Genomic DNA, 20715 nt, shown 5'->3' with positions numbered 1-20715 from the left:
AATATCTGCACATGTAGGACTTTAAGGTTTAGGACTTGGGTACAACTATACAAGAATACATGGGACTACCCTTTAAGAGATTGAGCAAACCGTATTTTTTTTTACTTATGCGTCATGCTAGGTAGAAAAATAATTATTCTTTTAGCAGCTCGATTTTAAATTTTAAAATTAGTTTTTATAGGAAATAGACTTTTATTTTTGACTACCGAAAATATCAGTCAAAATTCTAGAACCTAATTGTATAATTTTTTAATGCTAAAAAAAATATTTTAAATCGGTTAAGGATAGTAAAATTTAGTTTCAGAGATTACCATGAACAAACAAACAGTTTTTCTTCTTCATAAAATTAGTAAAAATTATCATGCATAAACCAAATACAGTAATCTTATCCGGGAAGTATATTGTACCGGTTAATCAATACTTGAAAATAAAAATTCATATTGATAAATATATCGCTTTTTATTTAATAAAATATACACTAGTATTTCTAAAAAATGCTAGCAAGTAAAATGTACCTATTTTAAAATCGAAAAAGCATTTCAAGTCTTAAAAATTTGAAAATTGAAATTACCGATTGGTACCAGCACATAAATAAAATGACAGTACAATAACATGTCGAATTCCAAATAACAAATAAGAATATTTAATTTATCATATTTGGTGACGCAATTGGCCCAAACATTTTAGGATTTTTATAAAAAGTAGCCCAATGGAGCTTTGCCTACGTCCACATCATCGTAAATCGTATATAGCAGCGCTATCTAACTAATTAAATTAAGCAGCTGTGATTGCCAGCTCTTCACTTACGCGTTAGAGTTGGCGGCAGTAGATAGCGCTGCTGTTATCGAATTAATTTTAATCTAAACAATAACACCGGCGTATGTCGTTGGCAACGTTAGGTTAGATCTACCTCGCTAAACCTAACCAAACCCAACCCAAATAAACAGCCCCTTGGCTCGGCTAGTCGGCTAACTGGTCATGACCTTTTAATTCATAATGAAACATGATCCATCACATCAATTATACTCTAGATTTTACCTATGATCTGTATTTTAAATCATAAATTCGAAGTACAATGCAAATAACAAACAATAAATATTACCTGATATAAATTGAAATTTTAAAAATATTTATCACCTACCTATTGATTATGGTGGGTTTTGAATAACCAAAAGTCAAAAATTAAGTTGTAAAAGTTAAGTTTCTAACAGTATAGTGCTAAGTTACTTTCATAATAGTAGACCGAATGGACCTCAGTCCACCCTAAGGACATTTGTTGGCTCAAGGTGTCCTACAAATGTGTGACATACTAAAAATACGCTCAGCAGATCACGTTTAGCTCCGTTAGTTTTGAAATTAGAATGAATCGACCTGTTATGAAACTTAATGGTAAAAATATTGTCCACGTTTGTTACAGTTTTCTACGATAATTCAGTTTCTAAGTGAGCTATGAACATTTTAAATTTATATATTTAGAAATATATATTATATACGCAAAACTCCCTAAAAATTTACTGTCGTGGAAAACCCACATATAAACAAGGTTATTATTCTCACAATCAAGTTTCATAGTAGGTTAGATTCACTTTAATTTTTAAACTATCGGAGCTAAACGTGATCTGCTGTACATAAAACAAATATTTGATCTATATCGTGAGGGTATCTAAACAATTGGGATCAAGATTTTCAATTAAGAAATTAGAGTGGACACCATTATAAGTACTGCCGACACATGTCGAATCAATTTTATTTTAAACATTCTTGAACGTTTAAAATAAAATTTGCAGCGATTCGTACCGAACTCAAACTTCGATACAAGTTGATTAAAGTCGATATAAGTATCAAATTTTATCTCGAATGTATTTTTAAAACGTTTATGAAAATAAAATAGGTATCACGTTCATATTTATAATATTATAATATCATGGACTAAAAGTGCATATCTTGGTCCGTGACTAATATACAAACTACAAAGCATGAATTGCCGGCTGGTTTGGGTGGTGCGATGACGGAAAAGTCCAGTGATGCCATTACAATAGTACTTTTGTTGTTCACACACATTTTTCATTCAACATAATTGTTATACAATATTTTACCCATAGTCCTTATATGTATTATATTATAATTAATGCTTGAAATTCTTTACCTACTTGAAAGAAATGTTGAAATATTTTTGTATTACATGATAGTGACGTATTTTAATTGTTGTACAAATTGGAGTGGTCTACCCGACTACCCACATGGGCAAAAGTGGGAGGTCACCATGATCAACGCTACCCACACACACTTTGGAAATACCACCACGCTCCTTCAAAGTTCAAATAGTTTAAGGTAGCCATATAAGATGTAATGGACTAGCAACGAGTGCATAAGATTATCTGTGAGTCGAAAATGTTGCAGAGTATTTTGATTAGTGCCCGGGGTTACAAAATTCGACTGATTTTAACGCCATCTACGTGTTAATTGAACATAAAATATGTATTTAAGTTAAATTGATAAAAAATTTAACTTAAATTTTTAAATTTTTAAAATATTAAACATATTAAATTAATAAGGTTCAGTTAGATTTGATTCACTGGGTTTTTATTTGAAAGGTAGAGTGAATAAAGAATGGGCATAACATATTTTTATGTTATTGCCTGTTCGATGCCAGTACATTACATCTTAGTCCGTGTCCCAATGCACTGTTAAAGATATAATGGTTGCCCAACGGGCTGTGTCATAACTCATAGATATCACATAGTAATTGAAATTGCTCGCAGGAACAGCTGCTTAACTGACTGAATGCGCTTTCTGACATATTTTTTTATTGCAATTATGATATCATATAGTACACAAATATTCCACTGCTGTCTACAAACGCTACAGAAGTATTTTATCATGAGTAATAATTATGGTGACTTATGGGTCGGAAACATGGACGTTACGAAAGACAGATGAAAACTAGTTAGTTGTCTTTGAAAGGAAAGTACTTAGGAAAATATATGGTCCATGTAAATATGCCAATACTGGGGAATGGAGAATCCGAAAAAATAGGGAACTAAAAGAAGTGTATCAAAATCCGAATATAGTGGAAGACATTACCAAGAGAAGACTAATCTGGGCAGGACACGCTTGGCGTAAGAAAGGATCAATGCTGAGAACAGTGATAAAAGGGGTACCACAAGGAAAAAGACCACTAGGACGCCCAAGATTAAGACGGGAAGACAGAGTAAAAGAAGACGTGGAAAAAATAAAACCAAGAGAGGATTGGAAGGAATTATCATTAGAAAGAGAAAACTGGAGGCAAATTTGTTGGACGGTATGGTCTTGAAGGCTGAAAACCACGAAAAAGAAAAAAAGAAAAGAATAATTATGGTGACAGCTATTACACAGCTCGTCGGGCAACCATTATACGGCATTTGACACTGTGTGTACTGTGTATGTGTGATTTGGCCCAATCTGGTTACTGCAGTGGCCTTGAACAGTTGAACGGTCTCCAGGGAGCGTGATATACGTTATCAATTTAATATTTCATATCAATATTATAATATTTTTTATTTCATAGTAACATGTATACAGTACTGAAACTGACGATACATAAAAAACTTTGAATAAATGAATATGGATGTCGTCCGTGATCAATGGATTGTTTCTGATTTTATAATTTTTGTAACGTTTTTATTTATTCATTTTTTTCGAAACCACGAATCTAGATAGTGTGGACCATAGACCTTATACAAAGTATAATTACATAAAGTTTAATTACATACAAAGTATAAGGTCTATGGTATGGACTGGTAACGAACAGGCGGGAGGGTGATGGGGAGCCCGGGTTGGGTTGTAATGAGTAGGTCTGTGCGGGGGGAATGCAGCAAGGGTGCCATCGATACTACGGACTAGGATGGAACTATTACTATTATTTAATATTGGTTCTCATAATATATTATAAACATAGATAGAGCGCGAGTCGCACTTGCCACATTTCACCCCGCACAATCCTACTCATAACCTTAAGCGGCCGACCGGTGTTGAGGCTTTCGTTTCCAGTCCATATACTATATTAGTCCGTGGCTTAAACTTTTAGGATCAAATACTTCATACCACGGCTTTAGATAGTATGGTTGCAGTACGGTGTATTACATTCTAGTATTCTACCTTAGTCCATAGAACAATAATTATACAGGATGTCTATGACCCACAATAGTTCTCCTGAAATCAGCCAATATTACCTAAGATTTTGCAACGTCTTAATATATCAGTTTGCTTATAAAATCTTACAGTTGTCGTACTCAATAATATCTATATACAGTAGAACCCGTTTAAGACGCTCTCCAAGGGACCAGTTAAAAATAGCGTCTTAAGCGGGAAATCGTATTATTTTTCCATTTGGTGAGTTATTATACATATCCGCTGAAATGCTCTATGAGCTTAAGTATTTGGTGATAGAGAACATTCAGAACCCACTTTTACTCGGTTTGCAACCATGCTATCTACACACAGTGACCAGATCAACTGACCGATAGTAACATCTTTATTGTTCTGTGACAGTGTGACTATATCTCCAATTGTGGAGCGTGGCACAGACATAGTTAATAAACTAGATTGCTCAAGGACTAAGATACAATGGAATGGAAACCAGCAATCTTAGTCCGTGTTGCTAACTCTTCTTATCGGTAATGGGGAGATTTGAGAGTGGTTGTGGCAGACATTTTTTAAATGGCAGCTAAATGCTAATAACACAGAGTACTATGTTATACTTATTATTACATATTTAAATTAGGCGCCTTATGGATGGAAACATAATTTGGGCCGAGACGTGTGGCTCGGCCGATCGTGGTGAGGAAAGAGAACGGTGGTCGGTCGGTCAGCGGCATCGTCGTTGGTGCCATGAGTGGGGACGCAAAATCATTATTTAAAGGAATATAAACATAAAAATCACTGAAGTCGTATACAGCATAATTCACAAAACGAATACAATATAAAATAAAGTCCGCATTGCGAACTGTAACTAATATGTCGACTGCATAATACTATAGTATTTATACCAAAAACTGTGTATAACAATAGCATTACGAACGGCGGAACAACTTCTAGCGACTAGCAGTGATGTAGGTTGTTTTGAAGAAATATACAGCAATGTGTCTTGACGACATAATATAATTATTTGTGCATCACACCCAACTACCCCGTACTACCAAACGGTAAACACATTGAGTAAACGAGTAAACGAAAAGCGCTCTCTCTGAGCAAGTGGTGATAACTGATAAGACGCTTGGAATTGGAGCTAATGTGTAATCAGTGTTAACAATAAGTAGAAAAAATAATATTGTATAAAATCAATACATTTTGTTGCGCGGTATACATGCTGTTAAAATGTATTGATTTTATTCAATATTATTTTTCGTACTTATTGTTAACACTGACTACACAGTACACATTAGCTCAAATTCCCGGGCTCGCATTAGAGCCAATGTACATTTTTGGAAAACGTCCATTCTAATTTCACCTATTCTGTGTTCAGGCCATTAGTTTATTATAGATCTATGTTAAGCCGCGTTCACATAGAATCTCGTTTTTGTTTTGTTTCTGTTATTAAAAACAATTTGGATTGTTCCTAGACGGAACAATTTTGTTGGGAAAAGTTAAGTTCAGCGTGAACCCGACAATAGGATGGATAAGTACATCGCCGGAGTTCCTTCTTTACGGAGTCGGAGTGTATAAAAAAAGGGCGTTACGCCGAAACGCGAAACGCTCCGACGATAGTTCGGGTGAAACTCTCCGACGGCCGCGACAGTTGTTACGGGTTCGATTCCGGACGAGGAAACAAGCTTTTTTGCATTTTTTTCTGATATATTTGTTTGTACATTATTGTTTTATGATATTATTAAGATGGGCGAAGGCTTCCCATTTTAGCAATCCAAGCGTCACCCAGTAAGTATATTTCAAGAACGGGTGAATAAATAATACAAGATATTAAGTTAATGAACATGACAGAGAGGCTCCAAATAGTTGAAGAGTGTAAACAAAACATCAATATATCCCTATAATTAAGAAAATACATATTTATGCAAATACATTTTGAAGTGACTGGCAAGTGGCGACTTTCTGTCTGAGCCCTGAGCTCTAGTTTGTCTTGCTCTGAACTCCGTAGTCCAAAAGGCTGTAACCCCGTAGACCTTGCACAGATATACGTTTATTACGTTGTACAATATAGGTACTTACAAAGTTAAATCATAATATTATCCTGAATTATGATTACTGAATAGTGAATACTACGGGGCAAGGACTAAGATATAATATATTACAATATAATATATCTATTATCTAAGTCCGACGTTGAATACTGATCCCACGGATCCCACAGTGGTCGTGATCGCGGCACGCTCCTTTATCAGAACGAGTGTTGTTAGTGTGATAACAAGTTTATCAGGGAGCTTACAAGTTACAACACTGTAGTAAAATTATCGGTAAGAAAGAACCGCCACAGGTTGAATAAATGGACCCCCAAAGATTCACCGAAACGTTTCATTTTAATTCCGCATTGGTGAAAACGAAGGTGAATTATCCCGAAGTTGATATGTACATGATATTTCAATCGATCCGTTCCCCGTAGACCATAGTGCATTACCGTCGACACTCGACATTCTCAACTACCAAAAAATGGCATGTGGCTTCAGTTCCGTGGACGGCGGAGACCAGAATCCATTGTTGCAATCGCTACCTTGCTCGACTGTACGCATACCGCCACAAGGCGATTCTATATACCTACACACAATTCAGGCCGTTTTGGTCGTCACAGCAATTGCTCCTTTGCGAACACAATGCTGACCACTCGTTTTCAATAAAATTACAAAAATATGATATTTTATTTTTACTATCCCCAGTCACAAATTTGTGTCAACATTGTGTTTAATTTTTTGATACGAAGGTCTTCGTAAATATATTTTCGTTTTTATTACAGTCAAAACCAGTGGCATTTGCCTTACGCTCAAATGTCGCATACGATGGCAATTTGGATGATGACTATCCATTACAAGGCCATGCAATCTCATTTAAGACTCAAGAATTTATACATATCAAGGTACCTATAATATATTATGTTCTTAGTTACCTATTTGACATTTTCTTTTATTTAATACAATACTAGAATTAATGAAATTTAAAAATGATAAAACAAATATATTATACACAGTACCATGTTGGTAATTGATTTATGGATTACCCATGTAAGATAAAATAATTTTCTGTTAAATTAACTTTTATAATTTACATTATCGTCTGTTATTGGTAAGTTGTATTGAAATGTTGAATAATAATTACCAACTTTATATCTGGTAAATATTTAATTTTTGTTAACAAAGTAATAATATTAGTAATGTTGTTTTAAATATCTATTTAAAACAATAAAACATGACATAATATATTATATTATTTTTTATTAAATTAATAATATTTGTTTGCCTATTTATTATGTTTTTTTTTCATAACCCTTAGGTAGGTAGGTATATCTCAACCACTTAAACAGTTTATTATTATTACCTAGATACGAGGTACCTACTTATAACAGTTAATAGCTTTTAAAAATGAAAAATGTTTATAATATATGTTCATTGATTCATTTCATAAATCTTTATTTATATATTTATGTATATAGTTTACAATATAACTGCTATCTAATTTTATTGATAATGTTTCTTATTAAATTAATAATTTATTTTTTATATGGGTTGATGACTTTTAAACTCTTAATCTGATCTGCTTATACATGTATACATTTAAAGATTTATATAATTTTTATAAAAGATTAAAATATGTGTATACAAAATACATTGGTATTTGGTATACTTCTAAATATGAATTTTCTGACAAAGCATTAAGTTAATAAGTTTATATGTATATAAAAAAAATATAATTAGTATTAGGCACATAAGTTGTGTTTTGATCAGCATAACAAATTTCATTTTTGAAATTAGATAGGTTACCCAATGTTCAAAACGTAAATATCTTAGTATTGTAATATTTTCAACTGATAAAATGTTCCTCTCCTTACTTTTCCAGTCGTATATAATTAACTATTAAGTATTAATTATAATTTATTATTATGAATTATAATACTTATTTGAAATATTTTTGTCTTAAGAGGAACAACAGAACAGCAGCGTTTTAATACACAAAAGTGTAACCTTATGGTACTTATGAATTAAAGTTTGAAATTTACTAAAACAATTTTGAAGAAAAATTGTTTTGATAAGGTGATTTTTGAATATTTTTATTAAGTAGTTTAGAATGAATAATAATTTCAGTATTATAAGACATTAACACTTACTTTTATCATATTTGTATTCTTGGAATATATTATAAAGCTGACTGGGAAGTAATGAACCCTGATAGTCAATAGATATTTTGCTAGTCTGAAGTTAGATGATTAGATCATAGCTGGTATAGCACATTATTTATAAAGTACTATAGTTTAGTTTATTTATATATGTATATATGAGTATCTAACACTTAAAGTAAAAATATTGAATGCTTAGAACTAGGTAAGTACTTAACATTAATAACAGTTTATCTATTTATTTAATTTGTATTGATTAAATGTATTCAATGTTGTTTAAATTATTTAGGTACTTACTTAAAGGTTATATTGAATGAATGATAATATTTTTCTATATTAGTTATTTATTTGTAAAGCAAAATTTAAATATTAATCAATAATGTCTTATTTCATGTTAAAACTAATAGAACAGAATTATTATTTGTTGAATTTTAACAAAACGATTAAAATCATTTATTTCAAACTGATACCTTATATTCCACCATTTTTTTTGTTGTTGATATTTTTCTATTTTTTCTTAAAAAATCAAGTCTATAAAGACATTTTAAAAATAACTTAAAAATGTGTCTATTAAATAAAAGAAGTAGGTAGGTACCTATTAATACCATACATGTGTGTACAGAAAATCTAAAAACAATGTTGGATAATAAAAATAAATAATAATGTAATGAAAGTAATGCATTAATAAATGCATTAAGTAATTTCAATAAAATTATTTCCAATTCTCAAAAATGTAATTAAATTATTTTTTGTTAAGTTAAATATAATATGTTACCGTTGTTCAGAGATAGAGAATTAAAAGAAAATATGTTTGTTTAAATTTAAAAAAGTACTATAAATATCATTAGTATTTTACCTATATTATTTTTCACTCATTATAATTCAGTTTTCAATGTTTTATTTTCTAATACTTTTCTCATTAATGTTTCAAGTAGGTAATTTTATCACACATTTTTTTAAACGTTGAGTAATGTAATTTAATTACTTTTTTAAAATTAATATACCTAACAATGCTAAAAAAAATATGTTATGGTTATTTAATAAGTATTAGTAAAAAAATAGATATTTTAAAAGTCAAAAAATGTACGTGCTCTGCCCGGTAGACTTATTTCATATTTGTGTTTTAGAAATTATACTGCTATTGCTATCCCTTTTTCAGGACTTAGAAAAGTTCAACTATTACTATCATAAATATAAGTATACCTTTTATAGTTTCATTCTTTAAGACTAAATCTAATGCTTCTTATAATTTAAATAGTAAAAAACATCTAAGTAGTAAGCTGGTATTTCAGCGTTTGTATGATAATCAAAGATTTTTTTTTTTTAATTATTTCAGGAAAAGTATGATAAAAACTGGTGGATTGGTCGTCTGGTGAAGGAAGGATCTGATCTGTGTTATATACCATCACCTACCAAACTCGAAATCATGCGTATGGTTGACCAATTAAGTTCAACAAAAAATTCAGTATCTTCAAACTTGGGTAATTTTTGAGCCTCTAGCTATTTAAAAATGTATTGTTACATTTTTAGCAGTCAAGAGGATTTAATTTTTGTTGATTTTTTTTGTATCTACTTGTTATGTTATTATTGTGATAAGCTAAATATTATTGGGAGTGCCTATAATATTTCTGGTTAATAATTTTCATAGAGCTTTTTTTCATTTTTATGTGTTTCACATTTTTTATTTATTTAATTTTGCCTTGATTATATGTCTCATAAAAATGTGGAATGATGTAATTGATGCACATTCCAAATAATGTTTAGGTAGGTACTGTGAATAATTAAGTTTTATTTATATAAAAAAAATTGACAACATCCGTGTCATGACCATGGAATGGCCCTCTTCCATACCCCTTTGTTTCATTTTATTTATTGTCATTTGAACAGTTGAACAGTGTTTCCCTTTGATAATATTATGATATGTAATTAATACCTATAATATGTTGTATTAAACATGAGGAGTCACGTGTATATATTTTTGTCCAGACTGTATGGATGGACAGGAGTATCTACTAATCCTACTAGCCAGTAGTTAAAGGTAAGTTTTGGCAAATGGTGATAAAAATTGCTTACATTTTTTGTAAGATTTTTTTATTCTCCTCCCTCACTTTCAGCCACTTCTTTTAGAAATTCTGACTGCGCCACTGGATAACATATTAATTGTAAGCTGATATACTTTATTAGATACAAATGATACAACTCTCAAAACAACTGTCAGATTATTGACTTATAATCACTAAGACGCTAGGTATATTATATTATATTATATTAAAATGGTAAACAAACAAGCTAAAAGCTAAGAATAAAACAAATATATAAGATAGATACTATAGTATGAAGCATTGGTAGTAAGTATCTTACAGTCTGCCCCAGATTGAATTTTATATTTTTATAACAACTTTTGTATTCTTGTGATTAATTTGCGTATAGTATCCAAAGGCGTCATGACTAATGCGTTTTTATTCTTAACAACTGCTGTTTTCACTATTGAATTAGGTACATGCTGCCCTTGTATTGTCCGTAATAGGTACCTTCAAATATGAGAGACGCTCGGTCAGATCGTTGCAAATTAAAAGATGCGTTCTCAAGATAGCATCCTTATTAATTTTGTGTTCTACTATTGGTTTCTCCATTTGGTAATTTTTCAATTATTGATTAGTTATTTTATGTTTTTGTTTAATAACAAAGATGGTAGTCCTACTGCAGGAGGTGGTCGTACATCTGCTCTAACTGTTCCAGCTGTAAAATATAAACGAAATATATTTTTTAAGAAACAAGATATTTCACTGCCACCTTACGACGTTGTTCCTTCGATGAGGCCAATTGTGATAGTCGGACCATCTTTAAAGGGATACGAAGTGACTGATATGATGCAAAAAGTATTATTTAACTTTTTGAAACGCCGTTTTGAAGGAAGGTAAAATTATAAATTATAATTTATTATAACTTCTCGTTCATATTTCAACACATAATACGCAGTTATTAGTTTTAACTGGGAATCGGATTTTGATACACTCGCATCTTTTTTTCTGGAATTTTTGACACGATGATTTCCAAGATACAAATGTTGAAATGTGTGTCAAGTATACAACGAACTCTATTTGGGGCATTATTTATTTTTTTAATTCAGTTTAAACCTATTTCTAGAAATATTACGAAAAAAAAATAATTTGTAAATACCCATAGATATTATACTAAAACAAAATAAAGTATCATCATTGTGTCAAGGGTTAAAGAAGAAGTTGAAAATGCATCAAAATCCGAGCCATCCATAGGTACTTATTACTTATTAGAAATACATTTAAACAATTCATGTGTTCAGAGATCTTATCACGCAACATTAAAATTATAATGATTCTCATTGTCACTCATATTTTTTTCAGGATCATTATTACCCGCGTTATGGCTGATATATCCTTGGCTAAGAAATCTCTTTTTAATGACCCGTCGAAAATAACTACCATTGGAAATAAACCTGGTTCCCGATCAAACACCATTGCTTGCGTGAAGGAACAAGTTGAACGTATTTTTGAATTCGGTCAAACAATGCAGGTACATTATTGATTTTATGACCAATAACATAATTTAATAATAATAAATACTTCTTTGAGATGTTTCATTTTTTTTAAAGCTTGTTGTTTTGGATTGTGATACCATCAACCATCCATCGCAATTAGTAAAAACTTCTATTGCGCCAAACATAGTATATATAAAAATGAAACCAGAAGTAAGTGTCTTTTATACAACCTTTAGAATTAATTGCTTTATAAAAAGTAACTGTTGTTGGTCATATATATATAGTAGATTATCACTATAGGCCGAAAAAGTTACGTTACACAAATTATTTTGTATACAACAGTAATTCGGACACCGGTTACAAGGTGTAGTAAATAACTTTATTTTAATTATTTTAATGATTAAATTGGTAAATTTAAAAGTTTGTTTTAACCAATTGTATTAATCTAAATAACCAAACTTTTAACATATTTAGTTATCTATGGCTTAAAAAACAATTATTGACTAAATTGTAGTAATAACTTTTGTTACTTATTATAATTTATATTGAACTTGGTTTTTTCATAAATTATACAGTAAAAGTACATACAAAACTGAATAATCCACGAAATGCGAATTATTGCCTATAACTTTATGTTGAAAAATATTTATATAGTTATATTTTTCTTATTTAGTTAATATGCATTTTTATTTTGATTATTAGATTCAACTTAATTTATTAAACTACAAGAAGAATAGAAGGAAAATAAAGAAATTAAAGAAATATATAGCGATGGAGATTGAGGAGCTATTTAACAAATTTATAAAACCACTTCGTTTCCTCGTTGGGCCTCCAAAGAGCTAAATAGTTACTCATCTCACATTTTAAAGAACGTCTCTTCCTAGTGATTATAGTAAATTCCCCTAATTAAGAGCCAAGTGCAAGCGTCTTTCTAAGCTAGCAGAAAGGTTGAAACTACCAAGTTTATATTCATTTTACTCAGATACAACTCACTCAATCGCCTCGTGATTTTTAGAAATATGTTTGTGATCTAAAATAGCATACCTCAATCCTTTCGAAGGTTTATTATGGTGCGCTCACTGCTTCTAGTGATTTTGAATAAGCTTCTCTATTTTCTGATTGCTTTGTGTCTATCTTCAAACCTATCAACATATCCCGTCTTTTCGAATACCCATTCGAGTACCCTTATTCTTTTTTGCCTCTCTTTGCCCTTGGTAAGTTGAAACACGTTTCCACTAATGACCCTGATGGGATCTCAACCATTGAGTAAATAATATAAGGAGAGGCCATTACCTATATTACCATATACTTTGATATGAATCAACTAAACATAATTCGTGCAACCTTTAATTGAAACAATTTAAACTAGATGGCAGCGTAGTGCGTTCTGCATAATGATAATAATTGTTTATTATTAGAGATATGAGATATTTATAGTATACATATATATTATATTTACATATTATAAATTCAAGTTTTTATGTTTTTAATCATTGAGTGGATTGGATTATAATACTATACTATAGTAACTATAGTTATAAATTATAATTAATAAATATAAATACAAAATTATAATAAATTAATCATCAAATATTTGAATACAATAGTAAATTATTAGTAATGTGGTGACACTGCATGTCGACCTTTAGCGATTCAAATATACTATCGTATGGCCACCACTTGATCTCAACTTACCTACTTTACCAATGTCGCCTTTCCTTATTCTTCCCTTTATTTCTTTGCTTAAAAAATGTTTGGACGAAGGTGTTTTTCCTTCAGTGTTGAAAATATACTCCGTCATTCCAGTGCTCAAGTCTTCCGATTCTTCGGTAGTAACCAATGATCGTCCGATTTCCATACACCTCACATTGCCAAAATATTTTAATCCATCATCTATGATAATGTGTGGTAAATCATATTCTTATTCATGAGCAACATGGTTATCGTACAGAAAGGAGTACTATTACCTGCAGTGTATCTTTCACATCCTTTATTTATGACAGCCCTAGAAAAGACTCAGCTTACCTCAGGTTGTTCATACCAATTTTTCCAAAGCTTTCCACACTGTTCCACATAAACTTTTTAATAAAGAACTTGATCATATTGGTATTGGTGACGCTCTTCCGCCTTTGGTCCGTTCATACCTATCTAACCGTACACAATTTGTTAAATTAAATCGTCTTTCTTCCAACTTGGTTGATATCACTTCTGGCGTTTCACAGGGTGGAAATTTGAGTCCTCTTTGTTTTACCTGTATATCAACTCTATTTTCAGTTATCTAAAAATAGCTCATTTCCCTCTCTATATCCATGACTTAAAAATATTTTATAAAATTGATACCCATTCTAACCGTCTAAGTTTTTTAAGTAAACTTAATTTATTTAATTTATGAGTCTCCAACATACCTAGGTCTTTCTCTTAATGTTAGTACGTATAGTATTATTTCTTTCTCTAGATCCAGAAATTCTATACTCTTCTCCTACGTGCTCAATAACTCAGTTACAACAGATATCTATTATCAAAGATCTTGGTATTTATTACTCATCTGATCTCTCTTTTAGCTATTACTAACAGGTCGTGCCCTGAAGATTTTAGGTTCTATTAAACATAGTACAAAGTTCTTCTAGTCTTCTAATCTTTTTCTGTTCGTTGTATTATGATCTTGTTCAATCCATACTTGAATATGGGGTTATAGTCTGGCATCGTCACCTTGCTAAGGATCAGTTACGTTACGAGAGTGTCCTACATACAAGTATACAACTTTATCATACGACGTACGCTGCTTTTATTCTTAAATAAACCGAAATAACCAAACCATAACTATTCCAGTATTAGCCATGATTTAAATATACCTTAACTAAACTAATTTGACTTTCCGGTAAAATGCTCTATTAAGTGTATGAGGAATTTGTATTAAACTTTTGAATTTTGGCAATTTTAATGAATTTTAATTTTAGATGTTTATCAAAAAAATGTATTGTAGATTTATGATCAACTTTACCGAGTTTTAAAAACGATTTCAAATAGCTTAAAACTCAAATTCTCAGATAACATATTCATCTTATGAGTGCGGATAGATTTATAATAACTCATTTTAAAAGTGCTGAATCTAATGAGAAACTGATAAAAAGTTCTCAAATTTGAGACTCTTTAATGGAAAAAATAACGAAAACAATCACATTTCAATCTTTGATGACATGGTGATTAATACGGAATCAAATAATAGACGTGTATGTCCATCAAAAGATTATTTAAAAAGTATTAATAACTCTGATTCAAACAATTGAGGTGAATTAAGTTCAATACCAACCAATAGTGGTAGTATCTATAAGTATTCTAACAAAGATCCTAACTCATCAACTACGAATCTAAGTACTTCAATAAATTAAGAGTCTGCTCTCTCGAGGCAATTGAAAATTGGCGTGGTTATGGAACGGATACAATTTTTTCTCCAGTACCAATTAAATATAAAAAACAAAGAATAACTAAGTATATGAACTCACATCCAAGAATCAAAAGAGTTCTTAGTATTCAATCAAGTTCAAAGCGTTCACCATTTGATACTCTACTAACAAATAAAAATTTATCAAGGCTGATTCGATTTGACAAAAATACATAAATATTTATTAATTAAATATGCCCATTTGATTCAGTTTCATCAATAATAGTAATGACATACATTGATATTAGTATACACACAGAATTTATTAACAAAAGTGAAAATAGTACGTTACGATTTTCCAAAGAATTAGCTGATCATACAACACAAAAAAACCTACATTAAACTTGTGATTTGTTCTATTAAAAAACCTTTTTAAAGAAGATTTGAATGTTATCAACTTGAAACTGCTCAACACTGAAGTCTGAATGTAATGTTTCCTTTATTATAACAAAATTACTCAAAGATGAATCGTCAGATTGTTTAAAAGTTCAAATAAACAATGTAAGAGGTTTCAAAAACCAACAGTTGCCAACAACTATTACGCAATTAAAATGCAATCGCTTTAATTCATTACAACAAAGTCTTCTTCAGCACAGAAAAAAAAAATATGAATGCCAAGAAGAATGTTGTAGTATGTTGAGAGTAAGATGTGTAAGAGTGTGGTTTAGTCATTTATTCATTCCGAATTTTAAGATATAATTTGCTAATTGAAACTAATACGTTTGCTGACAAACCGTTTAATTTGAAAGATTTTTCTGTAAACCTCAAAATTGAAACGCAAAAGGGAGTGTTAATAAATGTATAATATATTTAATTTTGCCGAGTTAAAATTTAACATACAATTTAGTAACCATACATATATTTTAGCTATATATTTACGGAGCTGCAGCATTTAGTGTTAGACATTACGTAACGCATATCTAACCTAACCTAGAAGATCAGAGAAGAAAAAAGAACTTCCAAATGACATTTTTAAAAAAATTATCAAGTTCTCAAATATGGAGGAAAATAATATAATTTCACATCTTCTTGTGTATGTAAGATCAAATTAATAATTAAAAAAAAATAGTTAAATGTAATTTACGCTATTACGATTATTCATATAGATTGTTAATTATTATAACAGATTTCAAAAAGGCGTTTGGTGCAATGGACCATGGTTTTATAATAATTGTGTCTAAGTCTTTAGACATAGAACATCTCCAAGCTAAAACAAAAACAGTCTTTCTTTGTTATATTATTACATCACTTGCAGAAAACAATTCGTGAAAATAAAAAATGCTATCTCTAACTATCTGTGATGCCATTTGGTATCCTTCAAAGAGGTCCTCTTATATTTATTCTTTTTGTTAATTGAAAATGTTCTCATTTACAAACACTAAGCGGATCACAAAGGCTAAACTTTTTCTCCATTCGGATGGCATGAAATTGTTCTGTGCAATTTATAATCTTAGTCAATGTCATATTCTAAAATTGGAATTTGATATATTTACAAGTTGAGCTCACGGTATTGCTGGTATTGGTCCTAGCCTTATTACAAACAAATGTCATGTTACTTTTTCTATACAGCGGTCTTCTATTCATCACAACTATTCTTTTAATGGCACCACTCTTCACCGTTTTTTACTTTATAAAGGTCTTTTTATTCGTTATACTCCATCGTTGAACTATAATATATTACTTGTAAACTTCAACTGTAAACCTAAAATTGCAGATTGGCCATTATAAATAAATAAATGAAACTATTATTAACATTAAAAGATTTATTTTTTATTTTTAAATCTATTATTAATTATGTTTGATATACTATGCTGTACTCTATTCGATCAAATAACAAAAAATAAAGAATAGTTATACCATGAAGTAGACTATTTGTAGTTATTATTGTTATTTTTAATTATAAGGTTAGTGAAGAACAAACCAAGATCAAGACCAAGATACGGCCTTGGCCTTGCTGCATGTCACTTGCATTATTTAAAATTTAACGAAAACAATTGTATCCCTATATAGGCTATACAAATTTGTAGAATTTTGTTAATTGCTGTTTATATCTAAGATATAACTATAATACTAGTACAATGTATATATATATATATATATATATATGCATGTGTGTTTATAAATATGTGTACCCCAAGTACCAACTATAATTAAATCCTGTTATTAGTATTATATGCAATGGAGAGATATAGTTACGTCCCTAAATAAATGTTGAGATTTATAAATATACCGTATCGCCCATATTAGTGACTGGTGTTATTATTATATAGTATGTTTTTGTGCTTACCCATCAACATTAGGGTCATATTTGGCAGTATAAAATAATTTCATTACGTTTCTGTAATTGCTAATTAACCACTTTATTGTAAATATTATGCTGTATTATTTTCATTGACATTGACGTGGTAATACCTATTGGAAACTGAGACTTAAAAAAAAATATTACGTGTGGCTCGTGCGGGTAGGAAATTTAGTCTTGAGAGACTAGCAGGCAGCAGCTCGCTCGCAATTGGCTCGTGAAGCAAATGAAATAACTCACTTCTCCTCCTTGCCACACAATACTATTTATTAAATGACTTACGAAATCTTAGTGATATGATATATATTATACTGATACTATTAATTATTAAATTTAATCAATAATACATTTTTACACTATCATATTACATTTTCAATACAGAGAGAGAAAGCATTATATTTTAAAAGTAACATCATTTTTTAATTGGTAAAACATATTCATATTGAATTCAAATATATTTTTAATTTGTTCTTTATTGTGAATGTAGGTCTTACATCGTTTGATCAAATTAAGAGGTAAGTCACAAACTCGACATCTCAATGTTCAAATGATTGCGTCTGAAAAGTTGGCTCAATGTCCATCAGAAATGTTTGACGTGATAGTGGACGAAAATCGGTTAGAAGATGCGTGTGATCACATCGCTGGGTTCATGGAGTCTTATTGGCGGGCGACACATCCACACCAGATTCTGGACTCTTGCGAACAGTCACCATGTACAATGAAAAGATCGCCAAAAGTAGATCTATCTATGCTAATACCGAAGACGAACGTTTGCACTTGCCCTTCAGGTAAGTCACAACTGTTGCACACTTGTATTATTAGTATTGAGAATAAAAATAAATACGTATTCACCGGTCAATCGGTGAGATATAGGCAAGGTTTAGGATTATTCTCTTTTGGGACAGAGTATATATTGTATTGGTTGTCCTCTGAACCGTACCATTTCTCTTACTCTTATAATAAAACGCAAGCCATCTCTCTTAAATCTTAATCCGTTATAGGCACGACCACGTTCTCAGCCATCGGAGCAAATGTTCTGTCTATTTCTATAAGTCTATCCCCTATGGGTATTGTCTACACTCTCTAATTCAGGCAATAATGCAAGTCCTTACTACATAGGCTCGTTAGTAGTCGTAACAGACGGCTTTCGTCCATTACGTTCTTGAATTTTATGTTTACAGAGTATAAACCAATGGCCCGTAGATCATCAGGCACGCATAGTAAGAACAATGATTACGAACCTTACGATCAACAAAGAATGGATAATATGTCACTTCCAGTCACCAAGTATAAGACTCATAATCAAAATCAGCAGCAACACGTTGTTGGTAACGTTTATTATGACCACCCGCTACGTCAGCCGCTTCATAGTTATCATTCTCAGCTGCAACAAGATTTGCATAGTCACGATGGTCCGCTACATCAAAACCGTGTCATGCAACTGCATGGTCAAGAAAATGAGCCGTATAATTATGAATATCAGCAGTGTCAGGATAAACGTTATCTGCATCAGTTTCAGCATGAAAATTACGACGAACCGAGGCAACAGCGGCGTAAGCGGCGTGAGCGACACGTGTCGTTCGATAGGTCTGCTCTAAGTCGCGATGATGAGTAGACAGCCGCACCAGACACGATAGGTGGTATCTGGATGCCATCGAATATAGTTTTGTCAGCTGGTAAGACTATCCGACATCATGATCGATATCATTTTAGCACCTATCAAACACCATCGATCTGGCTATAATCAATATTTTAGTTACTAAAACCATTCCGCATTCTAAACATAAGCCACCAATTGCAAACGCTTTTTATAGCTACATGATGTTAGAGGCCGTTAAATGGTTTATTTATATTAATTTATTATTTTCTCAATTATTATACTTAAAGCCAATATTCCCTCTCTGGTAATCATATTCTTCGTAAACATAAACTGATCTACTAATGATATAGCTTTGACCTTCTTTCCATTCTTCTGGACATAATTATTGCTGTTAGTATATTCGACACATGTGTCAAAAGGCTAATTCTTGTACGATACTGATCAGTAATCACATATTTTCGTAGTTGTTTTTTTTTCGGAGTAAGTATAGGTATAATTATTTGCTCTGAGTCTAAATGTAGACAACTTGTGTTGCCTATGTAAATATTCTTAATGAGTTAAAAAAATTATTGTTGATATCCCCTAGTTCTTTTTTCACAAGTTCAGCTTAAATTAGATCAATTTTTGCAGCTTTCTCCGTCATAAGGTTTTTGATACTTAATCAAATTTTTCTTTATTATAACTCTGTATTTAATCTTCTCGTCGTCTTTTTCTAGTTTTTGTCCTAATTCTCTCCTGTTGAGTTCTAGCGCAACATTTTCGCACCCGTTTTGTTACCTTTTACAGAAGACAGAAGCAACCAATGCTAATTTTTGATCCCGACCAATAGGGTAGGTATAATAAACAACATAATAATAAAGAAAACAGATTTTTTTCTAGTGTTCTTTTTTCCCAATCGTTACTAATTTTTCGTAATGAAACAGAATGTAAGCCTTCCCACTTTTCCAATTGCATTCATATTATTATATTTAGACACGACATATTGGTCGTCTCTGTATGATGAAATATGTATATAATATACATAGATAATATTATTGATTATAAATTCCATTAATGTATTTATATAACCAATGATAATATGTATGTATATTGTGTACTGTATATGATATAATATTTATAGTTTATTCAATGATAAAAGAAACCCAAAATATTTTGAACTCATGACCTTTCAGAAATTCAAATTTCTAACTTTTTTTCGGTTTTTAATATTAAATGAAATTAATATTTCTAGTCATAAATTGTAGATAATAAAGACATTTTATATAATAATAGCTGTCTTGTCATGGCGTTGCCCGTGTATTATGTAACTATATAAAAAAACCCTTTTATCCCCTTAGTGGTCGAATTTTGAAAAATCCCTTCTTAGTGCACCCCTATATTGCTTAAGAAACCTCTGTACAAAATTTCAAGTCTCTAGAAGTCTAGACCTAACGGCCTGGTCTCGGCGTTAATGAGTGAATAGGGGCGGTCTCCTATATGTATATAGATGATGTTATATAATATTTGGTGTAGTGACTAGAGTGAGATAAAGTGCCTGTAT

At 30.9% G+C, this 20715-nt stretch overlaps 1 protein-coding gene across 1 annotated transcript; it reads left to right on the top strand.

Moving 5' to 3' along the window:
- Positions 1-6499: 6499 nt before the first annotated feature.
- Positions 6500-20211, top strand: LOC111034796 (voltage-dependent L-type calcium channel subunit beta-3-like). Its single transcript, XM_022316169.1, has 8 exons — positions 6500-6714; positions 6944-7063; positions 9654-9798; positions 11006-11234; positions 11701-11869; positions 11949-12044; positions 18063-18363; positions 18757-20211. Exons 1-8 carry the CDS (start codon positions 6643-6645, stop codon positions 19188-19190), a joined length of 1566 nt encoding a protein of 521 aa, XP_022171861.1. The 5' UTR covers positions 6500-6642; the 3' UTR covers positions 19191-20211.
- Positions 20212-20715: the final 504 nt, after the last annotated feature.

This window comes from Myzus persicae, unplaced genomic scaffold, assembly GCF_001856785.1.
Source record: "Myzus persicae strain clone G006 unplaced genomic scaffold, MPER_G0061.0, whole genome shotgun sequence".
NCBI lineage: Eukaryota > Metazoa > Arthropoda > Insecta > Hemiptera > Aphididae > Myzus > Myzus persicae.
This window is presented reverse-complemented; position numbering and strand designations above follow the sequence as displayed.